At 45.6% G+C, this 21,704-nt stretch overlaps 1 protein-coding gene across 1 annotated transcript in view; it reads right to left on the bottom strand.

Annotated features, from left to right (window-relative positions):
• ZC3HAV1 (zinc finger CCCH-type containing, antiviral 1) overlaps positions 1-21,704 on the bottom strand; it is a 61,467-nt gene that overhangs the window by 13,954 nt on the left and 25,809 nt on the right. The window contains exons 4-12 of the mRNA XM_027075565.2: positions 19,760-20,896; positions 18,981-19,079; positions 15,983-16,106; positions 13,012-13,186; positions 10,381-10,501; positions 5,648-5,750; positions 2,844-2,925; positions 1,950-2,080; positions 553-686 (exon numbers count right to left, since the gene is read on the bottom strand). Coding sequence (XP_026931366.2) covers positions 553-686; positions 1,950-2,080; positions 2,844-2,925; positions 5,648-5,750; positions 10,381-10,501; positions 13,012-13,186; positions 15,983-16,106; positions 18,981-19,079; positions 19,760-20,896 — 2,106 coding nt within the window. The remainder of the gene's footprint in view (positions 1-552; positions 687-1,949; positions 2,081-2,843; positions 2,926-5,647; positions 5,751-10,380; positions 10,502-13,011; positions 13,187-15,982; positions 16,107-18,980; positions 19,080-19,759; positions 20,897-21,704) is intronic.

Below are 21,704 nucleotides of genomic sequence, written 5' to 3'. Positions count from 1 at the left end.
ACAGGGTTGGACACAAGTCAGGAAGAGCCATAGCTAGAACGGAAGTAAGGGCGGACAATGTAGCCAACAGGTAGAATCCTTTGCAAGCATGTCTGAAACTCTTCGGTCCTTCCACCCTGCAAAAAAACCCAAGACAGGAAGGAGCAGGACTATGGTACAGCAATCAAGTCCCAGGTCAATGTACCACTCTAATTTGGGCATTTAAGATTAACATGAGGGGCATCTGGGTGGCTCCGTCAGTTACGCGTCTGATTTCAGCTCAGGTCATGATCTCACAGCTCATGAGTTCGAGCCCTGTGACAGGCTCCGTGCTGACAGCTCAGAGCCTGAACCTGCTTCGGATTCTGTGCCTCCCTCTCTCTCTCTCCCCCTGCTCCACCACTCATTCTCTCTCTCTTTCTCAAAAAGAAAAACAAAAGATTAACAAGAGCTTAATTCTCCATGCATGCAAAAAGCCTACACGTGCTGGCGAGTACAAATTCATGGCATATACCTCATAAAAGAGCCTGAGATACGATTCTACTAGTGAGGCGTCTCTATTCTAGCACAAACCTCTTCCATATTTGTTTTCATCAGTCCCATGTAAGATCCAGTCAAAATTATTCGCACAGATAGACTCCACATGGGCGCGGCTTGTGGCACAAAACAGGATGTTTTCCCTTTTGTTGTTCATCTTCATTTTCTTCCTAATGAAGGAAATGTGAGACTTAACGCCCAGAGCATTCCTCTCCCCACTCCAGTTAATGACATTAATCCCAAACCAAAGTCGAATTGCCTTAAAATTTTCTTGTTCCAGCTACAAAAAAAGTAAATTTATGAAAACTTTTAAGTGACAGACACATCTGGGGCGCCTGGGTGGCTCAGTCGGTTAAGCGTCCAACTTCGGCTCAGGTCATGATCTCGCGGTCCGTGAGTTCAAGCCCCGCGTCGGGCTCTGTGCTGGCAGCTCGGAGCCTGGAGCCTGTTTCAGATTCCGTGTCTCCCTCTCTCTTTCTGACCCTCCCCCGTTCATGCTCTGTCTGTCTCTGTCTCAAAAATAAATAAATGTTAAAAAAAAAAAAATTAAAAAAATAAAAATAAATGACAGACACATGAAATCAAAGAATCATAAAAGTGAAGCCGAAAGAGAGAAGTTCGAGTTTACACAATGAAAAAACCAGGGGTGCCTGGGTGGCTCAGTCAGTTAAGCGTCCGACTTTAGCTCAGGTCACGATCTCATGGTTGATGAGTTTGAGCCCCACGTCGGGCTCTGTACTGGCAGCTTAGAGCATGGAGTCTGCTTTGAGTTCTGTGTCTGCTGCTCCCCTGCTCATGCTGTCTCTTCCAAAAGTGAATAAACATTAAAAAAAAAAAAAAGAAAATGAGGGGCGCCTGGCTGGTTCAGTGGGTTAAGTGTCCGATTTCGGCTCAGGTCACCATTTCACGTGAGCTCGAGCGCCACATCGGGCTCTGTGTTGACAGCTCTGAGCCTGGAGCCTCCTTCAGATTCTGATTCTCCCTCTTCCTCTGCCCCTCCCCTGCTAGCTCTCTCTCTCAAAAATAAACATTAAAAAACAAACTTTTTTAAAATGAAAAAACCAACTAGACCCTGAAGACACTCTTCACTATAAAATAAACCATAGGGCGCCTGGGTGGCTCAGTCGGTTGAGCGTCTGACTTCGGCTCAGGTCATGATCTCGCGGTTCGTGAGCTCAAGCCTCGCATCGAGCTCTGTGCTGATGGCTCAGAGCCTGGAGCCTGCTTCTGATTCTGTGTCTCCCTCTCTCTCTGTCCTTCCCCCACTCATGCTCTGTCTCAGAAATAAATAAATATTAAAAAAATAAAGTAAAATAAAATAAACCAGTGAACTGGTTTTAAAGTACAGCTTATAACTAATCCTTTCAAACTTCACGTTGAAACAAAAAGAAAAACAAAAAACAAAGAAAAACCCTGATCGTGTGGCCACCAACCTTTCAAAAGCATTCAAAAGCTTTGTATTCTTGATCTTCTTTATGTTTTCAATCTTGAAATTTTTCATGGAAGCTTTAAAACGCTCGCTTATTGTGTCATATTCCAGAGTCTGCTGATTGATCTCTAACAGCTGAGAAAATTAAAAACCATGTAAACGTGAAACACGAGACATTTAAGAGCACGATATGTCCACACACGTGGCCCCTGATGCCATGGGGTATCCTTGCCAGGCCCCTAGCAGCAGGTGGGATAAGCTGGCTTAGGGTTTCCACATCTGGCAGTTCATTCTATTCAGGAACTCGCTGGCACTGGGCCCATCCAAGCAGGCTGACTGATGGCTGGCAACGCACGATGCTTAAAGGCAAAGGGACGCCCCCTGGAGGTGTCGGGCTTGGTGCAGTGACCTGGGAGGGCCTTAAGCTAGAGCAGGGGCAGAGGCACTGAAGGTGCGTAAGAGGTCTGCACTCAAATCTGGAGCGTGACGTGGACACGGAACGGTATAGAACGAGTACTGCCCCAACCAGGGTAGGTGACGAGCTGAGGCAGTTTGTACCCTCCCCCAGAAACCTGCTTTTTAAGTCCCACTAACAGATGAGGCACTTTCACTCTCTGACTTCCCGCTTTTGTCATCCATGAAGCAGAGATCCTAATAGCTCAGAGGGTTCTCTCAAGGACGCGCCCCAAAGGGATCGGGTATGGCAGGGCAGCAAGGTGACCTGGAGGGGGTGGCTCTTCTCTGGGAAAGTAGCGCCATTACCATTTGGAGGCCTTTGAATCTTGATCCATGAATTTCATAGAAGCCAACCATTCTCTCATCCAAACACACAGATCTACAGCTAAGCCCCTTCCCCCATTTCTAAACAATTGATACACCAAAAAGCAAAAACCAGTACCTCATAACCATTCAAGCCGAACTCCTGCTGAGGGAACAATGTCGAGGTTAACGGCTCTGACAGGGTCTGCACCGGCTGATGCCTACAAGTAAGAGAAAGAATTCACTTGGCTCCCTGTTCCATAGGCCCGAGTTCCGTCCCAAAATTCCAGTCACTAAGCCAAGGTTTCCCAGAGAATATTTTCTTTGTATTTTATTTTGGATTACCTTCCTGTGCTTTCCTGGTATAGTTGTACTAGTAATTAGGCTCTTTTAAAATGCAGTTATTATCCGGGGCACCTGGGTGACTCAGTCGGTTGAGAATCTGACTTTAGCTCAGGTCATGATCTCACAGTTCATGAGTTCAGGCCCCGCGTCGAGCTCTGTGCTGACAGCTTGGAACCTGGAGCCTGCTTCAGATTCTGTGTCTCCTCTCTCTGCCCCGCTCACGCTCTGTCTCTGTCTCTCTCAAAAATAAATAAATGTTAAAAAAAAAAAAAAAGCGTTTTAGGGGCGCCTGGGTGGCTTAGTCGGTTAAGCGGCCGACTTCGGCTCAGGTCATGATCTCACAGTTCGTGAGTTTGAGCCCCGCATCAGGCTCTGTGCTGACAGCTCAGAGCCTGGAGCCTGTTTCAGATCCTGTGTCTCCTTCTCTCTCTGACCCTCCTCCATTCATGCTGTCTCTCTCTGTCTCAAAAATAAACATTAAAAAATAATAAAAAAAAAGCTTTTTACATGCAGTCATTATCCATAATTTGGTAAATTAATGTTATTTTCCCACTGATTCAAGATGTAAAAGCATTCCTTCCTTTTTATATTCCTGCTCAACCTTCAAAGGATCTAATATGCGAGCGAGCATTAAGATGTCTTACAGTGTCTTTGAGAAACTATAAACACTGGAGTAGATGAGAAGCACCAGGGAAAGAATCCTGCTGTCTTTCCTGTAGAAACTGTATTTCAGGATAACTACACAGGAGGAAAACTCTTCCTAGCAGACAGTACACAGCTAGTAACTGCAGAATTGACAGGATTAGAAAACCACCATTTCATAACTGCTGATGAAATAAAGGACTGAAACGGTGACCAGCAGGAGCGACTGTAACCATCGAGTGAGAGAACAGATGAGGAACAGTGAGGTTGTTACACAGAGGTCAGACTGGAATGAACACAACCCTGTCTCGTCTTCGTCACTAAAAATAGGACAACTAGGGGTGCCTTGGTGGCTCAGTCGGTTAACGGTCAGACTTCAGCTCAGGTCACGATCTCGCCGTTCCTGAGTTCAAGCCCTATGTCAGGCTCTGTGCTGACGGCACAGAACCTGCTTGGGATTCTCTGTCTCCCTCTCTGTTTCCGCCTCTCCCCCGCTCTCTTGCTCTCTCTCTCTCAAAATAAATAAATAAACATTAAACAAATTTTAAGGAGGACAACTAGACATTATGTGCCTCCTACTGTGATATGACAGGAAGTACAAAGTAGCAGTTAAATTGTACCATTAACGAACAATGGAACCTTGATCTAATCAAGCCTCTAAATCTTGAACAAGCCATGAGCTCATAGAAATTTCTTATCAGATGACCCCATAGGCATTCAATTTGATACATTCTGGGGGCGCCTGGGTGGCTCAGTCGGTTAAGCGTCCGACTTCGGCTCAGGTCATGATCTCGCGGTATGTGAGTTCGAGCCCTGCGTCGGGCTCTGTGCTGACTGCTCAGAGCCTGGAGCCTGCTTCAGATTCTGTGTCTCCCTCTCTCTCTGACCCTCCCCCGTTCATGCTCTGTCTCTCTCTGTCTCAAAAATAAATAAATGTTAACAAAAAAATTTTTTTTAAAAAATTTGATACGTTCTGAATGTGGGAAATTCTCTAAGGACGAATCGCTTAGTTTCTTAAAAACCAACAACAAGGGGCGCCTGGGTGGTTTAGTGGGTTGAGCATCCAACTTTGGATCAGGTCATGATCTCGCGGTTCACGGGTTCGAGCCCCACATCAGGCTCTGTGCTGACAGCTCAGAGCCTGGAGCCTGCTTCGGATTCTCTGTCTCCCTCTCTCTCCGCCCCTCCCACACTTGCACTCTGTCTCTGTCTCTTTCAAAAATAAACATTAAAAAAAATTTTTTTAATAAAAACAACAAAATGCAACACACACACCTTGTTTTGATAAAAACTGAAATAAATCAACTGTGAAAAAGTCATGCCTGATTTGACACCCACCTTGAAATCTGTTTCACATAACCACGTATCACCCGGGAGGGTGGAGGGAAACCCCAACCCCAAAACCCTTCATGAACAATGTAGATTTTACTGAGTTTCATGAGCACACAGAGGAGAGCGACACAGGATCCTCCACAGCAAAATTTCCTCTAAACAATCCCCTTCAATCAACTGTATCATGTCCAAATCTCCTTGCCCAGGCAACTAACGCTTCCCTCTCTTTTCCCATTTCTTCCTCAGCTGCCTACCCTCTACAAATCCACTCAACAAAACATAAGATATGCAGAAGAACCCACAGGAACACAAGCCCCTCTAATGGTGCATCTGGTTATTTCTAGGCACACCCCTTCGATCCTGCCGTGCACAGTGAAGAGGCTGAGACCCGGGTAGCTGAGGCTCCCGCCAAGTCCCCTGTGAGTCAGAGGAAGAGACAGATTTCCTGCTCGCCTACCCTTTCAGCCACCCTGTACCGCTTCACAAGCACAGAGGATGCAAAAGGAAACTGCAGTGTTATGCAAGCAGGAAGATTTCAAGAAAACAGATGCAGGAGTAGATTGGGGAGATCGGCGGGTGAACACCTACAGCATCCGCCAGCAGGCACTGCTTCTGAACACTTACTTGAACCCCCTTTTAATCTGTTCCACATCCTCGTAAGACACGAATTTTGGCCTTCTGACAACATTCTTTTGGGTCTTGGAAGCTACGTTTGTTTGAATCATCCCTTTAGACAGAAAAAAGAAAACAAACAAGAACCGAGAATTAGTTCTAGAAAACGTTTCTTGTTATTTTTCGTAGGCTAGGAATACAGCAGATCTTCACCACTGAACTGTGACATGTATGAATAAGAGAAAATCCTTTTGGATGGAAGTTTCTCGTGATTAAAAAGCTGTATCCTTCACTGCCCTCTTGTAAGACCCAGAAAACAAAGAGGTGATGAGATGAGCAGTCAGCAATTAATCTAATCTCTAAATTGAAGTCAGACAGTAAAGGGGAGGACGTGGGCAGCCAGATAACAGCACATCATCCATATAAGCTACCCTAAACCAGGCATCAATAATTATGGGTTGGAATGTGGTAGCTAGATCTTGAAGAATTTTTCTAGATCAAGTGTGAAATGTCATTTTTAATTCATGCATGTTGTAGACCCAGGTCCAAGTTGCAGCCAGAGTGAGGTCTTTAAAAAGCAAATCATCAGGGCACCTGGGTGGCTCAGCTGGTTAAGCGTCCACCCTTAGTTCACGTCATGATCTCACAACTCGTGGGTTTGAGCCCCGCATTGGGCTCTGTGCTGACAGCTCAGAGCCTGGAGCCTGCTTCCGATTCTGCGTCTCCCTCTCTCTCTGCCCCTCTTCAGCTTGTGCTCTGTCTCTTTCTCTCAAAAATTAACAAATGTTAAAGAAAGCGTTTTTTGTTGTTTTTCTTTTAAGTAAATCATCACCCGGGGCACATCAGTGGTGTGCAACTCCTGATTTCAGCTCAGGTCGTGATCTCCCATTTCGTGGGTTCGAGCCCCGCATTGGGTCTCTGTGCTGCTGATGCAAAGACTGCTTGGGATCCTCTCTCTCCCTCTCTCTCTCTGCCCCTCCCACGCTCTCTCTCTCTCAAAACAAACAAATACACTTGAAAAAAAAAAAGTAAATCAACTTACATTGCTAGTGAAAGTATAAAATGGCACAGCCACTTTGGAAGACTGTTGGGCAGTTTCCTATAAAGTTAAACACCTGGTGCCTATGTGATCTAGCGATCCCACGCCTTCATACTCACCCAAGAGAAATGAAAACTTACACGAAGACTTGCATTTGAATGTTCTTAGTAGCATCATTATAATAACCAAAATGTGAAAATAACCAAACTGCCCATTAACAGATGAATGGGTAAACCAACCAAGGTACAGCCTTACAATGAAATATTACTCAGCACTGAAAAGGGAAGAACCATTGCACGTGCAACCGCACAGGTGAATCGAAACATTCTGAGTGAAGGGAGTCAGCCACGTGCAGAGAACACCACAAGATTCTACTTCTGTGACGTTCTAGGATGGACAGGACTATAGAGACAGCAAATGGGGGTGGGAAGAGTGACTGCAAAGGAGCATGAGGACACTTTTTGGATCGATGACTGGGAAGCTCTAGAGCCTGATCAGGATAGCAGCTGCACGCCATCGGTCAGCATGCATCCAACTGCACGCTTAACACGGATGCACCCCATTGTAGCAATTCTGCTTCAGTAGAGTTGGTGTAAAATGAAACAAACATAAACAATAAAAAGATCAAATGAGATCATGCCACAGCCCTGCTCCCAACCTTCCCGGGGCTCTCATCTCCCGCAGACCTTCCCGCCGCCCTTTGAAACCTCCAGCTCATCTGCAATTTACGGTCTTAGCGCCAGCTCCTCCCTCTCTTGGGGGCCCGCCTTCCCATGGGCACAGGTGCTCCCTTCCTTCCAAAATTCTTCGCACCGCTTCTTTTTCCCCAGAGCTGGTATCACTTTCAGAAACTGCCTGGTATGTCAGCACCTAGAACGGTGCCTAGTGACATGGGTGGTGTTCCAATACTAGATTCATGAATGACAATATCAGAAACAGGAAAAAAAAGACCCTGGAATACCGCAAATGGCTCCGAACTAGTTTCTATGAACCAAGTGAACGAGAACTGCTGGTCACATTTCTCCAGATTCGGGAACAAGGTCCATTATTGGTTCTTCTCTGTCCAACACCCATTTAAATTGCCAAAACAATAGAATAGTACCCAAAGAATAAAATTTTTTTTCATTTAAGTCATTCTTAATTTCACCATCCAACGGAAGAGATTTCTATTCCTTCCTATTGCCCTCTGGTGTTGGTCATGTGTGCACACAGTTGCACTTACCATGCATATTAATTCTTTTAAAAAAACTTTTGATGTGAGGGGCACCTGGGTGGCTCAGTCGGTTGAGCATCCAACTCTTGTCTTTTTTTTTTAATTTTTTTAACGTTTATTCATGTTTGAGAGACAGAGACAGAGCGTGAGTAGGGGAGGGGCAGAGAGAGAGAGGGAGACACAGAATTGGAAGCAGGCTCCAGGCTCTGAGCTGTCAGCACGGAGACTGACACGGGGCTCAATCTCACGAACTGCAAGATCATGAACTGAGCTGAAATTGGACGCTCAACCTACTAAGCCACCCAGGAGCCCCAAGCGTCCAACTCTTGATTTTGGCTCAAATCATGATCCCAGGGTCATGGGATCGAGCCCCGCCTCGGGCTCTATGCTGGGCACGGAGCCTGCTTAAGATTTTCTCTTTCTCTCTCTCTCTCTCTCTCTCTCTCTCTCTCTCTGTCTCTGTCTCTCCCCCTCTGTCCCTTCCCCGCACAGCCCCTGCTCCCAGGCTCTCTCTCTCAGAAAAAAAAAAAAAAAAGTACAAAATATAAAGAGGCCTCTGATGGAGTATCTTTGGAGCCTGGATCAGGATCCCTGCTTGGAAATCTGTCTCTCTCTTTCCCCCCCTTTCTCCTATACCCCTCCCTAACTCCTGTTTTCTCTCTCTCTCTCTCTCAAATAAAATTTAAAACATTTTTTAAATGTTTATTTACTTTTGAGAGACAGAGATAGAGCATGAGTAGAGGAGAGGAAGAGAGAGGGAGATACAGAATCTGAAGTAGAATCCAGGCTCTGAGCTGTCAGCATAGAGCCCAACGCGGGGCTCAAACAAACCGCGAGATCATGACCTGAGCCGAAGTCAGATGCTTAATCGACTGAGTAACCCAGGTGCCCCTCAAATAAAATTTTTAAAAAATTAAAAACAAAACAAAACAAAAAAACCTTGATTTGAAATACAACATCTAGAGGCACCTGGATGGCTCAGTCAGTCAAGCAACTGACTCTTGATTTTGGCTCAGGTCATGATCTGACGGTTTGAGTTCGAGCCCCATGTCAGCACAGAGCCTGCTTGGGACTGTCTGTCTCCCTCTGTCGCTGCCCCTCCCCCACTCACACAATAGCGCGCTCTCTCTCTCTCTCTCTCTCTCTCTCTCAAAAATAAATAAACATTTGAAATACAACATCTAAAGAGGAAAAGTACAAACACAAACTTGGGAGGTTGCCTTTTTCACTTAACAATATCAAATTTTGACTTTACTGCATGGTTTTCGTAATCATAATTTTAACCAATACTCCAATGAAATTGAATGCCCTGTTTTAATCACTATCCGACCACCCTACAGGCTGTTCCTCTACTATAGCATATCAAATAGGCTTTAATAAACATCTTCATGTTCATAGCCTTTTTTTTTTCCCTTCTGGTGAATTATTTCCTTAAAAAGATTCCTGAGACCATGAAAAGGCAATCATATTTTAATATCTCTTGATATGTATAACCAGATTGCTTTCCAAAATACAGTAGCTGGTATAATGGTTTTTGGAGGCTTAATACCCAACAATTGGTACAGGGCCCAAATGCGAGGTACCACCTGGAATGTCAAGGACGCGAGAAAGTCTTATTTACCTCTTTCAAAGCACCTGTAGGGCTGATCCTGAAAGGGCAACTACCCAACCATATACAGGGAGCGTCACAGGGGTGCAGCTGAAAGGGCAGTACATTTAGAGGGAGGGCAGTTCCTGCCCTGATTTCTTACTAAACACAACAGATTGGTAGAAAGTAAACTGAAAGCCTTCCCATGGCAGCTCAAACAAACATGGCAGAAGGCAAAGTCTCTAGAAAAAGGGATGGATAGGGGCACCTGGGTGGCTCAGTCGGTTAAGAACCCGACTTCAGCTCAGGTCATGATCTCAGGTTCATGGGTTCGAGCCCTGAGTCGGGCTGTGTGCTGACAGCTCAGAGCCTGGACCCTGCTTCAGATGCTGTGTCTCCCTCTCTCTTTGCCCCTCCCCCACTCACGCTGTCTCTGTCTCTCAAAAATGAATAAACGTTAAGAAAAATTAAAAAAAAAAAGAAAAGAAAAGAAAAAGGAAAAGTGATGGATAAAGCCACTAACCTAGACGAAGAAGCCCAGAAGGAACAGGGAGGTTTTACAATTCTGAAGGCACCAATGGGTCCAAAGTCTCTACTATAGTCATCAGCACCTGAACTTTTGCCTCGGCCTGGGAAACAGCCTGTCCATTTAGTCCAATGCCCGCATTTTACAGATGAGGGAGCTGTGGCCCAGACAGGCCAGGTGCTGTTCCCAGGGTTACATAGAGAGCCAAGGCTCTCCAGCACAGGTCTCCACTGGCTTCCACACCACCATCCCGCGTGCCTTGCTAAAAAGGAACCCTGATGCTGTGTTCAGCGTGTATATACACTCTGCTCCCATTCCCACGTGCACACCACGTGCCAGATTCCAACAGTAGTGGTCACTGCCAAACGCAGAGTCTTACCCATAAAACTCAGCTCGTAGCTCTGTGAACCCGCCTGAAATGGCACAATTCCCCTCGGAGAGCACAGAAAGAAAGACTCCAGGTACGAAGAGTCGACGTTTGCAGCTTGCTGTTTGTCGACCTGATTGAAAAAAAAAAAAAAAAAAAGGTAAAGACACTCGAGGGTAGGCTTGTAAGAAACCTCTGCCATTGTATCTTACACAATTGTATTTTAGCCACGGGACTTAAACGGGAATGCAGCTTGCCTCCCAAACCAGGCTGTAAAGGTTGCCAGGCTGGGGCCACGTCTCAAGGCCTACGTGAAGGGTCTAGAAATCAGAATGGATGGGTAAAGGGAAGCGTGTGGATTCTAGTGAGGAGACAAGCTAGGCCACCATTCCACTGTCCCCACCCAACGCAGGGCTGGCAGACTGCATGTAAGCCCGAATAGGAGGGGTTCCCAATATTTAATGGCAAGGAGACACTTGTTCATCATGATCTAAACTGGAGGAGTTAATGACAGCAAGTTCCTGCTGGCAGCCTATGATGGGGAGGGGCTACTGGTCCCTTTAATGACACTCTGGATTCTGAGGCTTTCAGCTACACATACCCCTACTCCTTCCCCAGTGAAGATGCCTGCCGGATATAAGGCGAGGGGGCCACAATGAAAGCCTTCAAGGAAAATGTCTATGAACTAGGTCTCTTTAGCCTGGAGAGGAGTATGGTAAGGGCAGGAAAGCTGGGGCTGGATGCGGGGCTGGAACTCACAAGCCGTGAGATCATGACCTGAGCCGAAGTCAGACGCTCAACCGACTGAGCCACCCAGGCGCCCCACAGCATCCAACAATTAAGCCACCCCGTGAAGATGTTTGTGGCAACAGCTGCTGGGACATGATCTATCAGGATCATTGTAAACAAGACTGCCATCCTTGGCGGGCAGTAGGAAATGAGGTATCCAAGATTAGATAGATGACGGCGCGGGTAAATCACATGCCTTCCTACGACCCCGAAGAGCAGTGACTTGGGCAAACACCTGTGAACACAGGAAGCAGCAAGGTAGGTCTGTCACCTCTGGGGACACTGGTTTGCCAATGCGAATCTCTGTCCTCATCTCCCATTCTGACAGCTGAAGTCCTGTATCTCTGCAGGACCCTATTCTAGGCTGGAAGGAATTTACTCTAGGCCAGGGCCTTTCAAACTCTAATTTGTATGTGAATCACCCAGGAATTGTTTTAAAATGCAGAATAAAATTCTGGGAACTGGGTTTTAATTCTGCATTTCAAAGAGCTCCCCCGGTGCCAATGTTGTTGGTCTGTGGACCTGATTTTAACCAGCAAGACCCTCACGTCTAGATCAGCATTGTCCACTGGAACCTTCTGGAACATTTCACTGTACATGTTCTCTGTGTTTTCCCGTGTGATAGCTGCTAGCTACAAGTGGTCGTAGAGCACTTAAATGTGACTATTGTTACCGTGGAATTGAATTGTTCGTTTTGTTCAAATTCAATTAACTGAAGTTTAAAATTAAACAGCCACAAGGGGCTAGTGGCTGTCCTACTGGACACACCAAGTCAATTTCAGTGTCTGAGCATTTGGACAGCCTCTCAAGCTTCACACTTGGTTTTCCTTCGAGCCCTTCCCTCACACTGTACTCCAGTTCTGATTAAGTGAATGAATGAATGAATGCATGGTAGGGTCTTCAATTATTCTGTTTTCTCCCGAAAGACTTGAATGTGTATCTCATGTTCAGTAGCCAGGTCTTGGTTTTTGTCCTGTGCCTACATTACTGCCTTGATCTAGAGCTAAGGTGTGCCTTTGCCTCGGGTGGTTCTCTCGGGCGTAGGCTCCCTGCCCCTCTACACCAGCTGTCACAGGTACAGCAGCTGGTAAACATCTCCTTGGGTCCGGATCCGCCTGATGCAAACCCCATGACAACCAGGCCCCGCCCTCCAGCTGTCACTCTGTCCTGTACCATTGCTGCCCAGCTGCCCATCCATTCAATCATCACCCTGCCCAACATCACTTCCTCTCCCTGTCTACCATCTATGTAGGGCCAAGTCTTGCTGGTTAAGCACTTGAACTTCCTTAAAAGGATATCAAGTCTACATTCTGGAGAGTTCACAGTCAAAGCATATGCACCTGCCCTGGGTTGACAAAAGCTGCTGTTGTCTCCCTTTCTCCTAGGGAGGCTCCTAACCCAGAAATCGCGGTTGCCCCAACTCATATTAAAAATTCAACTGCAGGAGGGGCATCTGGGTGGCTCCGTCTGTTAAGTGTCTGACTCCTGATTTTGGACAAGGTGGTGATCTCACGGTTGGTGGATTCCAGTCCCCCGTCGGGCTCTGTGCTGACAGCATGGAGCCTGCTTGGGATCCTCTCTCTCTCCCTCTCTCTCTACCCCTCCCCCCCCTCAAATAAATAAGCTTTAAAAAAAGAAAATAATTAATAGCTGTTGCTGTTGATGAACGTAATCCCAGAGTATATGTTTGCTACAAAATATACCAATACAGTTGTGTTATAATGTGAAAAAGTACTAGTTCAACTACACCCATGTGCCATGGATAACCATGTAGGTGTCAGACATTTTATTAATATTTTTTCCTGAAGTGGTCAAGTTTAAACAAGAGCCTCCACAAGGAGGAGCGGTACTCACCTTCTCCCCATATTGAACCCATCTGTCGGATTTGTTCCTCCAGTACCAAATCCATTTTGTGGCAAAGACAAAATTGGTCAGCACTGTGACAGATGAAGGTGTGGAGATACGCCGGATAGGATTACAATTACAAACCATCATCTGGAAGTTGATGTTTTTATTTCCAATAGAAAAGCTGAAGAGGAAGAGTTTAAAGTTAACAAAATACCACCCCGATGTTTATAGCAGCATTACCAACAACAGCCAAACTACAGAAAGAGCCCAGGTGTCCATCAACTGATGAGTGGATACAGATATAGTATATCTATACATATATATATATAAATACACGATGGAATATTACTCAGCCATCAAGAAGAATGAAATCTCACCATTTGCAACGACATGGATAGTGCCAGAGTGTATTATGCTAAGCAAAATAAGCCAATCAGAGAAAGACAAACACTATATGATTTTACTTATATGTGAAATTTAAGAAACAAAACAGATGACCACATGGGCAGGGGGTAAAAAAGAGAGGGGAAACAAACCATCAGGAACTCCTAATGACAGAAAACAAACTGAAGGTTGATGGAGGAAGGTGGGTGGGGGATGGGCTAGATGGGGAATGGGGACGAAGGAGGGCACTTGTTATGATGAGCACGGGGTGTTGTATGTAAGTGACGAATCACTCAATTCTACTCCTGAAACCAATATTGCACTGTATGTTAACTAACTAGAATTTAAACACAAATTTGAAAGGAAGAAAATTAAAAATAAATATAAAATTGTGCCCACAAAACCACTGATTGGCTTAATGTTAGCAACTCATGGTAGGTCAGTTTTTTCAAGTAATACTATTTAAATAGTTACATAATGTGGTCCAAGACCTTTTCAGGAAGCCAGGAAAGTCAAAGTTATTTTCATAATAATACTAAGACATTATTTGCCTTTTTCACTTTCATACTCTCACAGGTGCACAGTGGAGTTTTCCCAGAGGCTACACGATGTGTGATTCTACAGCAAATTAAAGAGATTTGCAAAAATATAAAACAATGGCATTTTCTAAATGAATTTTTTTGCTTTGTTTTGGAAAACACTTATTATTATTTAGTTATACATACATATAATAGTTACTACACATGATAATATATATTTACATAAACATAGTTATATAAAAATATGGTATTTATGTTACCATGTAATGAGTTTGTATTATTTTTCAATGAATCCATAAAAATTGAATTTTCTCCGTTTTGATTTTTAATATGGTAAATACCGACGGTTACAATTCACATAAAGAGAGGTTCTGTGGGATTCTCAATATAGTTTAAGACTGTAGAGGGGACCCGAGACCAACAAGGGTGAAAATTACTGCTCTAAGAAACACCTCCTACATCAGTGGTTCCCAATGAGGAATGGAGACATTTAACAATATTGAAAGACTTTTTTGGTTATAACAATAAAAATCTAGTGGATAAAGGCCAGGAATGCTGCTAAACAGCCCCCCAAAAGTAAATAATTATCTAGCCCCAAAAGTCAATAGTGTTAAGGTTGAGAAAGCCAGAGGCAGATTTTCCTAGGGGGGAAAAACACACCTAGAAACAAGTAAGTAGCTGATGCTACCCTCTAGTGGCAAAATGCAGCAACACAGAATCTCCACCAAAAATTCACTATACAGATGACATGTTTGCAATTTCCCCCAAAAGAATTCCCTTATAGGGGCACCTGGGTGGCTCAGTCGGTTAAGCGTCCAACTTCGGCTCAGGGCATGATCTCACGGTCCGTGAGTTCGGGCCCCACGTCGGGCTCTGTGCTGACAGCTCAGAGCCTAGAGCATGTTTCAGATTCTGTGTCTCCTTCTGTCTCTGCCCCTCCCCTGCTCATGCTCTCTCTCTCTCTCTCTCTCTCTCTCTGTCAAAAATAAATAAACATAAAAAAAAAAAAGAATTCCCTTACAACAGGAAGGACAAAGAGGAGGAGGAGTTGTTGTTAACAGAATCATAAACACAGAAAACAAATTGGTGGTTGCAGAGGGGAGGGAGTGGGGGGATAAAGGGAAGTAAGGGATACAAACTTTCAGTTATAAAGTAAGTCACAGGGATGAAAAACACAGCATAGGGAGTAGGGAAAAAAAAAAAAGAATTTCCTTTAGAAAGCTAGGAGGCACTTTATAAATACGGTCATGTATGGTATCACCCAATTCACCCCTGGCAAAAACAGGTAAGTTATCCTCTTAGATACCTCCAGGATTGAGAAACTAGCAAACACAAAGGAAGGTATAAAATGCTAAAGCAGACAACAAAATGTGCCCTAGAACTGTATGAAATTACTCAAATCGCGTTCTACAACTATGACATTGAGCCAAAGGCTAATTTTGAGCTACAATCACTGTACTTTCCATAGTCCTATCATGAGCTTACAATAATACAAGCTGACCTCTGTGTTGTGTTTTTCTGCAGGACATACTGATAATAACTGTGTCACTGTTTAAATCCTATAAATTTGTTGGGACACCTGGGTGGTTCGGTCAGTTAAGCATCTGACTTCGGCTCAGGTCATGATCTCCTGGTTTGTGAGTCAGAGCTCCGTGTCAGCAGGCTCTGCGCGGACAGCTCGGAGCCTGGAGTCTCCTTCAAATTCTGGGTCTCCCTCTCTCTCTGCACCCCCCCCCCCCCCGGCTTTCACTCTGTCTCTCTCACTCTCTCAAAAATAAATAAAAACATTAAAAAAAATTAAACCACATGAGTTTGCAAATAGTCCCAGAATCCCTAGTATTAATTAGCCAGGTTCTTCGTGACCTTGAATCTACCCAGCTTGTGTTTTTTTCATGAACTCAGTAGGCATTTGCCATTTTTATTTCAAGAGTTATCTCAAACTTGAAGGGGATTCTGAAGGAAAATGGTTTTTCCTTCTCACCGTAAGCCTAGCACTATGCTTTCCTTTGATGGCACTGTGGACCTCAGAGGCCAGAGTCTGGCCACCAACTTACCTGTGGATCTGGGGGTCACAATAGGCCTTCTCAATGTTCTCCATGGGCTGGAGGTCCATCCAGGTATTTGCAAGTAATATCTGCCACCGGTAAGGCAGGTGGAAGTGAACTTTGTTGCAGCTTGCTACAAAGACAAAGAGAGGGGGTCTGAGGATCTGGTGAGTGGGGGTTCTAACAATTCAACCAAGTTCATTGCTGACATTCCCCATTGAGGGCTGCCTTTCCCACCCTGCCAGGTTTGCATGCTAACCCATTTCCAGGCTACGCCTTTACCCATTCCGGTTCTGGCCCACACTGCCCCATATCCGTATGTTCAAGTTCCCTTATTACCAATAGAGACTCATCAGAAAAACAAAACTTCCGGGGCGCCCGGGTGGCTCAGTTGGTTAAGTGTCCGTCTTCAACTCAGATCATGATCTCATGGTTCATGGATTTGAACCCCCCGTCAAGCTCTGTGCTGACCGCTCAGAGCCTGGAGCCTGCTTCAGATTCTGTGTTTCCCTTTCTCTCTGCCCCTCCCCTGCTCATGCTCTGTCTCTCTCTGTCTCAAAAATAAATAAAAACACTTAAAAAAAATTTTTTTAATTAATGTCATAAGCCCATTAATACAGGAATACAAAAAATAGTTCTGTCCTTCAGTTTTCAGTATGTCATGTTTACATCATTTTGAAAGGCTCAAAAGATGTGTGATTACTTTCAAACCAAAAGAGGCAGGTTTTGAGAGCCCAGGAAAACCCAGAGTGGCAATGACTATAGTCTGGCTGATTGAAAAGTATATAACCATTCATCAAGTCCGAATCTCACACTCGTTAGAATGGCTGCTCTAAAATCAAACCAACTCAAAACAAAAAGCCAGTGTTGGCAGGACATGCAGGAACTCACACCCTCGCACACTGCTAGTAAAAATGTAAAATCGTGCAGCTGCTGTGGAAAATGGTGTGGCAGTTTCTCTAAACATCAAACACAGAATTGCCAAAACAATTTTTTTAATGTCTATTTATTTTTGAGAGAGAGAGAAAGAGACGGAGTATGAGCAGGGGAGGGGCAGAGAAAGAGGGAGACACAATCTGAAGCAGGCTCCAGGCTCTGAGCTATAAGCACGGAGCCCGACACGGGGCTCAAACTCATGGACCATGAGATCATGACCTGAGCCGGAGTCAGATGCTCAACCGACTTAGTCACCCGGGTGCCCTGCCAAAACAAGTTTTTAAAGAAACACAGAATTACCATAATATCCAGTGGTTCCACTCCTGGGTGTATACCCCCCCAAAAAAGTGAAAGCAAGGTCCCGAGCAGACACTTGCACACCCAAGGTCACAACAGCATTACTGACAATAGCCAAAAGGTAGAAGCAACTCAAGTATACATTCACAGATGACTAGATAAACAAAATGTGGTATATACACACAATATAATATTATTCAGCCTTCATTAGGAAGGACATTCTCACCCAGGCTACATCGTGGATGAAACACGAGGACATCATACAAAGTGAAATAAGCCAGTATCACAAAAAGACAAATACTGTGTGACTCCACTCACGAGGGACCTAGCATCGTCCTACTCCAATGAACAAAAATGAGAATGGTGGGTGCCAGGGACTGGAGGGACTGGAGGCAGCAGGGGGATGAAGCGTTGCTGTTCAGAGGGTATTAACAGTTTACTTTTGCAAGAGGAACAAGAGTCCTGGATTTTGGTGGCATAACAGTGCGACTCTAACACTCCTGAACTGCACACTTAAACATGATTAGGATGGGGCGCCCGGGAGGTTCAGTGAGTTAAACGTGACTCTTGATCTCGGCTCAGGTCATGATTTCATGGTTCGCGAGATCGAGCCCCACATTGGGCTCTGTGATGACAGCTAGGAACGTGCTTGGGATTCCCTCTCTCTCTCTCTCTCTCGAAATAAATAAATAAACTTTAAAAAAAAATTGGGGCACCTGGGTGGCGCAGTCGGTTAAGCATCCGACTTCAGCCAGGTCACGATCTCGCGGTCCGTGAGTTCGAGCCCCGCGTCAGGCTCTGGGCTGATGGCTCGGAGCCCGGAGCCTGTTTCTGATTCTGTGTCTCCCTCTCTCTCTGCCCCTCCCCCGTTCATGCTCTGTCTCTCTCTGTCCCCAAAATAAATAAAAACGTTGAAAAAAAAAAATTTTTTAAATAAAAAAAATGATTAGGATAGCAAAATCTGTTACGTGTATTTTACCACAATTAATTAAAAATGAAGAAAAAAATTAAAAACTTGATTTTGAGAACACAGGGCAGCATCTTCCTTTTCCGACACAGGTCAGTGAGTCTAAGACCACTCAGGGGTCAAGCAGAGGAGATCCAGTGTGATGCACACATCTGGGGCTGAGCCATGAAAGGGAGAAAGTGGTAGGACACTGAGGGGACAGCCAATTGTCCCAGGCACTGTTCCATGGGAAGCCTGGTGGGAGGGCACAGTGACCAGGTGTGGCTCCTTGGCTGGAGGGCACACACAGTCTGTGGCATGCAGACTCAGGCCATGTGTGAGGATCAACTGGGACGAGCCCACGGCCCAGAAGAGAGACAACGCCTCAATGGCAGGAAATGAGCTGTGAAAATGCGTCGGCCGGGAGACCTTTATTTCTGGGGATTTGTTATTTGTTTGTTTGCTTTTAGTAGATGACAAGATGGGTCTCTGACTAACTAGAATATTTTACCTAAAGCCGAATTACAAAAGGAAAAAGTCTATCACGCAGGGGTGGAGAACCCAGGCTGGCTGGGCAGTTTAGGGTCAAAACCCAACTTGGCTAGTTACGTATGTGAGGTCTTAACCTCTCTGTGCCTCTAGTTGCCACATCTGTAAAATGGGTTAACAACAGAACCTACTATTAGGGCTGACGTGAAGTTCAAAGATGATGGACCATCATCAGGTATATGTTGACCACGCACCTAACATACACTAAAAGCTCAGTAAATGTTGGCCGTATTACTACTAATAAAGCTTCTGCTTCTAGAAAGTCTTTAAGTAACTCACCAAGGTGACAACCTTTACACAGATGGTCAAGACAAATTTCCTGTGGGCCACAGTCATCCATCCTGGAAGAGCTGGTATTCTCAACGTCAGATGCAGAATCTATAAAACAAAAGAGAATGCACGTATGCTGGTCTCAGTGTTTAAACCCAAAATCAAGACACCTGACCTCACAATGGGAAAGGGTATCTGTAACTGGGACCACGTTCGAGAAAATTCCAGATTCACGTGTTGCTCATGAGAGCCTAGACAGCCCCTCCGTAAAAGCCAACATGAACATTTGGGTCACGTGAGAGAGATGCTTAAAAATAACCAAAAATAGGGGCGCCTGGGTGGCGCAGTCGGTTAAGCTTCCGACTTCAGCCAGGTCACGATCTCACGGTCCGTGAGTTCGAGCCCTGCGTCGGGCTCTGGGCTGATGGCTCAGAGCCCGGAGCCTGTTTCCAATTCTGTGTCTCCCTCTCTCTCTGCCCCTCCCCCGTTCATGCTCTGTCTCTCTGTCCCAAAAATAAATAAACGTTGAAAACAAAAAAAAATTAAAAAATAACCAAAAATACACCAGGGCCAAACTAGTCCTGTTCTCAGTAAATGAGGCGGCTTATTCCACACGATACAACTGGTTGGTCCTTCAACCTTCATGTCAGTCTCCTCAGCAGTAACACCCCTTCACCTAACCCTCCGACTCTACGTCCTTTAGTATCTACTGGGGAACATCCAAAGAGAAGCCACCAGCCTGCTGCAGACACAAGTCATGGGGCCCCCTTTGTCCTTCGGTGACTTACACAAATCACAGCTTGGACCTACAAGGTCACCGGCAGGGCCAGCAGAGATCTGGGCAGAGTTCGGACCATGGGTTGCATAGGCTGCAGCTCTGTTGCTTGAGAAGGATGTAGAAGGTGGCACCTTGGGCAGAGTGCTGACTTGTGTGGGGGCAGGGGTCTCCTGAGGAGTTGGCAGGACTTGGGCTCCCAGACCCGGACTTTCAAAGTACAACACGTTTTTATCCCCTCTGCAGGTCAATGTGAAGCCAAAACCAGAGGCACCAGTTTTATTTACATCAGTGGTTTCGTCCGCCACTCGACTGGAGCCATTTGGTGTGCTGTGGATGGATTTACCAGGCCAAACTGTCTTCTCACTGTGGTTACTGTTCACAGAGGCCGCTGCTGGATCAGCGCCATCTGTAATCTTGCCAGTGGTCTGGAGACCACCGTGAGTAGTTCCGGTGTCCTGATTCCTAGGTAACGATTTTTCTCTCTGGCCGCTGGTTGTGGTTTTGTAATTTAGACAACTTGTGGAAGCTCCATCTGTGGCCGCTCCATCAACATTATTATCGAAAAGCGAGAAATACTGGACATTTTGATTCCCGCTTCTGCCCTCGGCATTCGTGCCATCTGTGGAAAGCATCCCCGCGCTCTTTCTGGTGGTTGTGGTTTCAGGTGTCCGTGGAGAACCCAGAGGGGAGCCAGAGGCAGCCTGACTCTGGGCAAACAAACTCCCTCTCCCGGTGCCTTTGTCATTCAGCCAGGACGCAGGGCCCCTCCGGTTGGAAGCTGGCATTGGGTCAGAAGGGAGGGAAGTGCTGCCTTGATTCCCGAAAAAGACATCCTCTGGACCGCCATTCTCTGAAAACCGCTGGCTTCTTTCCATGTGACCTGTTCCTCCAAGATTATCAACCTTAGGCGAGACCGGGGAAGGCTGAGGGCAATCTTGACTTCCCAAATGCATGAACTTGTGGGCCAGCTCCCCTACGGGCATGTCATCCAGGGGAGGCCTGTGGCCGATTTGATCTGAACTGGGGGTGCTGGACTTCTGAGTAGAAGCGGAAGCAGGTGGGAGAAATTCTGGACCGCCCTGAAACGATCGTTCTCTGCTCTTGCTTCTCCCTCTGTATGCCACATCTCTACGATGGGAGCAAGGAGCTAGGAAAAGAAAAACACAAGGAAAATTAGCATTAACAGGATTAGGCTCTCGCTACGGTTCTTCCTCAGCTTTTCCGAGTTTGCTACCCAAGCTCTATTAAATTACTTGTCCCAATCTGGTGTGTAAAAATCTGGAGCAGCTTGTCAAGAGGACGAAGGAATCTGCTCTTGTGCTAGTAAGAAATACCACCCCATGGTCTCAGATAAGAGTCAGAGTGAACCTGGCTCTTCTTGACTTCTCTCTTGAGACTCAGATATGAGCCCTAAACCCCCACACTCATAGGTGGGGCTGTCCAATGTGCTCTGGTTCAAGCCAACAGTCAACCGCTATGGCAGACGGAGAGACCAACTAGTTCAAGTCAGGGAGGATTTTTCAACTCATTTAGATTTTGCCCATATTGTGATGAAGGTTCCCCAACAAATTAAGGGATTCACAAAATTTTCCAGAGCTTTTGCCCGCTTGGGATTCTCTCTCTCCCTCTCTCTCTCAAAATAAATAAATAAAAACTTAAAAAAAAAAAACACAAACATTTAAAGAAAATAACTGGTGTGTGAGCTGTGTCCCTCGGGAAGGTGTGCATGTGTGATAGGTGTGCATGTGATACTCGTATGGAGTATGTGTGTATGATGTGATCGTACGTGTGCTTGTGTGTGGTATGCACGTATGTCCACGGTGTGTTGTGTGTGCATGAGTGTGATATATGAGCTACTGTGGGGGGAGGAAGGGGAGGAAGAGGTCCTTTTCTTCAAATTTCAGAGGGCAGCAGGAATAGTCAAAGCAAACAGCCTTCTCCTGCCAACAAAATAG

Source organism: Acinonyx jubatus, chromosome A2, assembly GCF_027475565.1.
Source record: "Acinonyx jubatus isolate Ajub_Pintada_27869175 chromosome A2, VMU_Ajub_asm_v1.0, whole genome shotgun sequence".
NCBI lineage: Eukaryota > Metazoa > Chordata > Mammalia > Carnivora > Felidae > Acinonyx > Acinonyx jubatus.
The sequence above is the reverse complement of the archived record's forward strand: the minus strand, read 5'-3'. Positions and strand labels throughout refer to the sequence as shown.